Source organism: Mixophyes fleayi, chromosome 7, assembly GCF_038048845.1.
Source record: "Mixophyes fleayi isolate aMixFle1 chromosome 7, aMixFle1.hap1, whole genome shotgun sequence".
In the NCBI taxonomy this organism is placed as follows: domain Eukaryota; kingdom Metazoa; phylum Chordata; class Amphibia; order Anura; family Limnodynastidae; genus Mixophyes; species Mixophyes fleayi.
The window spans coordinates 41385844-41391332 of record NC_134408.1 but is presented as its reverse complement, the minus strand read 5'-3'; the positions used below and the strand labels follow the sequence as shown (position 1 = coordinate 41391332).

Genomic DNA, 5489 nt, shown 5'->3' with positions numbered 1-5489 from the left:
ACATTTTGATTTTAAAATATGCAATTTTTTCAGTATAGTATTGTATAGATCAGACATCCTCAACAAAAAATTGCATTAACAATTGCATAAAACCTCAGATGCATGACATATAAGATAACAGATATTAAGATATATTTAAAGAAATAAATCTGACAGGAAAATAGGATGTTTATACACAAAATATATTAGTCATGTGAAACATTTTTATAAAAATGAGGTATTTTAAAATACGATTATTGTAAATGACATTAGACAACAGCTGAGACGGATTGAACTGGTCACGGCTTATGTATAGTCCAGTCCTTTGTACATTAGCTGACTGCTAAAAATAATGAATTAATGCCTTGGTCCTGGATTTCTCTTAATTCTACCAAAATAGTCAAGCGTATTCTGTAAAACATATTTCTGTTAATTAGGTAAAAGTAATAATATATGTACAATCAGCACAATTGTGTGTCATAAACCATTGCTTCCAATCATATTAGCATCACTTGATCTATAGGTTCCAATACACCCTATGGCAATGATGGGCAACAGGCAGCCCCGCCCCCGAAGCCTTCACCTGGGGCCCCCATATGCATTTGTTATATGTCATATGTATTTGTTATCACTGCTCTATGGTCTAGATCAGGCCTGTCCAACCTGCGGCCCTCCAGATGTTGTGAAACTACAAGTCCCAGCATGCCCTTCCAGCTATCAACAGGTAGTCTACTGGCAAAGCATACTGGGGCTTGTAGTTTCACAACATCTGGAGGGCCGCAGGTTGGACAGGCCTGGTCTAGATGGCAATGAAAATCTACAGGTCTAAAACGACCTCATTTCCCTATCAACACCTGAAGCTTGGTTAATGCCTGTATCAATTATATAACTTAATAAAGCAGTTATGTGTAACAAATAGAAACATAAAATGTTGTCATACTCTGTTGTCAGTAGCAACAGCAATTTTAGAATATTCTTTATTTCAGTCCTGATATTAATTAAAATTGTTAAAGTGCTATTTTTATCAAGTACATTACTTTCAGTCTTCTTATTAAATACGTACTTTTATCTTTATATATTAGTACACACATTGTGCAGAACAATCAAAAATTTTTGAAGACATTTTCTTAAATAATGTTTTTACAAAAATACCTTAACTAAATTTGTTTAAAAAAAACACACAAAACTTGTACCTTATTTAACACTTTAGTGCAGAAATATTTTTTTTACATAAAAATGTTATGCCTCTAATATGTTAAATTGTATTCTTGGGTGTAGCTGTTGATTGTAAAGAGCAATAAACTGACAGGCCTTTGTAATAGTGACAATAGCACTGTAACCAACAGCAACCAAATATTTGCATTGATTAGTCGGACAAATGAAAACGAATACCCAGTTGGTTGCTACGAGGTACCGCTACTTGAAACATATTGTTAAAAATCATGACTGTATACTAGTCAAATTATAGTGACTTTATATTAAAAAAAAAAAAAAAAAATTCAAGTGATTTTAATACATAAGCATTATTGCTGTCACTTTTTGGCATGTGCATTTATAGTCTATTTATAATTATCAGTACAGAAGTGAGAGTGCAAGAAGAGCTTAAGGAAGCAGCCATTTTGCAGGCCACAGCTGACTTGGCTTATTACTACTTGCAACACAAGGGAAGAGTTAATCTATCTGACAGAATTAGTTATAAGAAAAACTACAAGCAAGCTTTTTCAGAAAAAGATGACACTAGTAATAGTTATCTGTATGCTCTTTAAGAGGAAAAGGAAAACAAAAAATATAAATATATTTAATTAAAAATGGAACTCCACCCCCATACATTATTCCACTATAGGTTGCCCTTAGATTGTATTATCCTTGTGTGCCTACCAGCAATGTGTGATTCTGCATATCTTATTGGCTCTTGCTAAGCTTGCAGAGGTTACAGCATGCACAAAAAAAAAATAAAACACTTTATTTTTTTTAAAAAAATGACTGAAAGCTGAATGAAGACTAGCACATGTTAAAAGTAATAGATAGCTCCATACCCACAATCTTTATGTTAAAGTATACATCTCTACACAGTGTACACAAAATGGAGGGAGACAGTTTGTGGACTAAACTTGCCATCACTGAGGCATAGCAAGGACTGAATACTGTTTCAAACAACAAAATGGCTGTCTCCATGCTGTCCACTGTAAGTGTTTACATATAAGCAGAGTGTATGAATGTGGTTTTAGATCGACTTGACCCCTTTTTCTCTATTAGGTGTCCATTTTAAAGAAGGTATAAGAGAAGCATGGTAAATAACCAAATTATCATGGTTTAACTGTATAATTAACTCCACAACAAATGCTACACACATGTATGACAAACCGACATATGAAGTTCTACAACAGTGTGCAAATAATGTTATTGATAATCTCTTTGGCATGAAAAATGTTTACTTCATATGTGACCCAATAGCACAATCATGCACTTGGATTCTGGTAAATAGGAATCTAATCACAGCAAACATTCTTAAATATTTTCTGCATTGCGCAGCATTTCAATGCTTGCCTAAGTGACTGTTCTAATGCTGGTTTGGTGCAATCAATACTTCATCTTCTCCTTTTCTTTTGGTGTAGAGCTTACAGATTGGTGTGCTTGCACCTGATAGACTCCCTGATAAAGGTTTTTGGAGTTGAACTCATCCGCAGAATCCGAGGCATTTGAACCCACAGGTTAAGGAGCTGGAAACATGCTTGGTCCAACAAGTTAGGCCCGTAACCCTCAAGTAGATTTACCGGCGGTGCTTCTTTGAACATTTTTGGCACATTGATAAAATTAGGAAGGTTGCTATTACCCAGGAAGAAATGTATCAGTGCCTCCTTTTGCAAACACTCCTTCAAGAACGTAAAGAAGTCGGCCATCCTCTCCATGAGTAACGAGTCATCCCACTTTTCAAAAGGAATTTTAAGGAATAGGTAGAAAAGTGCTGTTTTCAAGTTGTAGGATGAGAAAATGGCTTTCCACTGAGAGGAGAAGGAAGGCTGGAATGACTTTGCAGTAAGGTCCCTCAAGCTCTTCATGATCTGGAGGCACTTCAGGTGACAAGAGTTGGAAGGGGCCTGATCCTTAAACCAGTTTAATAACTTTTGCTCATATTTGGAGAAGTTAATGCCCCAATAGGGATCCAGATTTAAAGTGTCCTGGTATGAAACGTTGCCCCAAGGTTGGGCAGTTACGTACACTGGGTCTCCCAAGTGAAAGGCAGGGATAAGTCTCACAGACATGGAGATGTGGCAGCAGACGTAGTCTGACCTGGGGAGTATTTTAAGGATGAGTTTATCATCGCACACAGAAAGTGTAATATGGCACCTCTCCTCGAACTGGTACCTGATTACGTTGAGACACCTTTGTATCTTCCAGTGAAACCACTTGAGGACCGACGTGGAGGACAGTTGGTGCCTGAGGCCTACCTCCATGCAGAAGCAATCACCAAACTGCTTGTAAGTTTTAACCCACTCTGATTTTTTGGGTGCTGCTACCCCACAAATCATAGAGCCATTAAGTATGGGCAATAACTCTTTACCAACGTCTGCAAAAACAGGCTCCAGCTTCAGACTTTGTGGCATCTTAAGTGGTACCAGGATGTCAAAGCAGTCTGGACTGTTGATTTTGTGTTGCTCATATGCACTGCCAATCTGTACAAAGTCCCCTCTGAAGATGATACCAGTATCATGCTGCTTGGCTTTGCCTACTTTGATGAGCTCGCCCACTATCTGGCTGACATGTGCCTTGCTGTGGCCAAGGACATGTGGGGAGAGTCTGATGTGCTGCTCATAGAAGGTGTCAAGGAGATTTTTCCTGAGTTGCTGCTGGTGCTGCTTGGTGACAGTCAGGTCCTGCTCCCCAGGCTGGCACTGTGGGAAGGAGCTGCAGCATCTGATGACAACATAGCACGCTAGCAACACCAACCCCAACTTGAAGAGAAGCTGCAAGCTGCTGAATGCGGTCTCCTGGCAGCCCCCGTTCTCCTCCTCATTGCTGCTCCTCCCGAGTGCCAGAAACAGGCACCAGATTCCGCTGAGCAGGATAATCACCAGCAGCCAAAACACTTTGAGGTTTAGTGAATACACTGTCATCCTGCTCCGGGGGGGTCAGTGTCATCCCATGCTCTGCTCAGCCTGCATGGCAGGAGGGCACCTTCCTCCCCAGCCCTGGCACAGCCACAGATCCCGGACGAAACCTCCAGTCTTTTCCCGGCTTTAGCAGCTCTGACCGTTATTCAGAAACTTCCTCTTCCGAGGAGGGAATGGTGGGAGGCTGCGTCATGTTGTGTGTGTGAGCTCAGAGGAAATGCCAGTGTGCGGTACCAGGGGGGCGCAGCTGGAGCGGTGGCAGCGCTGATTCCCACTACTAGCAGTGCCACGCTGCACACACTGTGTACTTAGCTCGTCTGGCTCCGGGGCAGGAGATTAACTCCTTCACCCAGTCTGCTCTCACTTCCTGCTGCTCGGCTCTGAGATACAGACTGTCCTGTGGGTGGTTAAAGTGCTGGGTTGTGTTGCACAACCTGCAGTGTCTGTAAGGAGCAGTAAGTGGCACAATGGGGGGTGTTAGTGTAACGTGGGTTACACGTTTATACCAACTCTGAGCTGAAGAGCTGCAGCACAAACTTTCCATAACTTGTCAGAAGGTCTCTTCTGATTGGAATTCTCAGGCCAGACTTCATATTTTATTTACTTTAGAACACTTGCCTCCCAGAAAATAATATTGATCACATATTTATATTCACAATATTGCCTTTTGTGAGATAATCTTTATTCAGATATTTAACTCTGTTTAAACCTTGTAGTCAAACTTGATCCATCATTCATACACACACATATGTATATATATATATATATATATATATATATATATATATATATATATATATATCTCATAATCATCTGTTTATATAGCGCCACTAATTCCGCAGCGCTGTACAGAGAACTCATTCACATCAGTCCCTGCCCCATTGGAGCTTACAGTCTAAATTCCCTAATATAGACACTCACACACAAACACAGACAGAGAGGGAGAGACTAAGGTCAATTTTTGATACCAGCCAATTACCTACCAGTATGTTTTTGGAGTGTGGGAGGAAACCGGAGCACCCGGAGGAAATCCACGCAAACACAGGGAGAACATACAAACTCCACACAGATAAGGCCATGGTCGGGAATCAAACTCATGACCCCAGTGGTGTGAGGCAGAAGTGCTAACTGCAAAAGTTTGTATCCACTAAGAAATTTCTTGGTTTTTGAAGGATTGCTACTTTTTTCTATCAAGGCACCATTAAATTATTTTAGAGATATATTTAAGACATTACTGATATTGCAAATGAATATTACTGCTTGAAATGACCGATTTATAATGTATTATTCACCTAATTCTGCAAAGACCCATTTTTAGTACTCGCGATTCCAGTATGCTAATGGTAAAGTCTCTTAGCTCATTCTTTATTAATCATGTTTATATATAATGGTATGGGA

General features: G+C 39.8%; 1 protein-coding gene across 1 annotated transcript; it reads right to left on the bottom strand.

Moving 5' to 3' along the window:
• Positions 1-2227: 2227 nt before the first annotated feature.
• ITPRIPL2 (ITPRIP like 2) lies at positions 2228-4481 on the bottom strand. Its single transcript, XM_075181504.1, has one exon. It carries the CDS (start codon positions 4092-4094, stop codon positions 2598-2600), a length of 1497 nt encoding a protein of 498 aa, XP_075037605.1. The 5' UTR covers positions 4095-4481; the 3' UTR covers positions 2228-2597.
• Positions 4482-5489: the final 1008 nt, after the last annotated feature.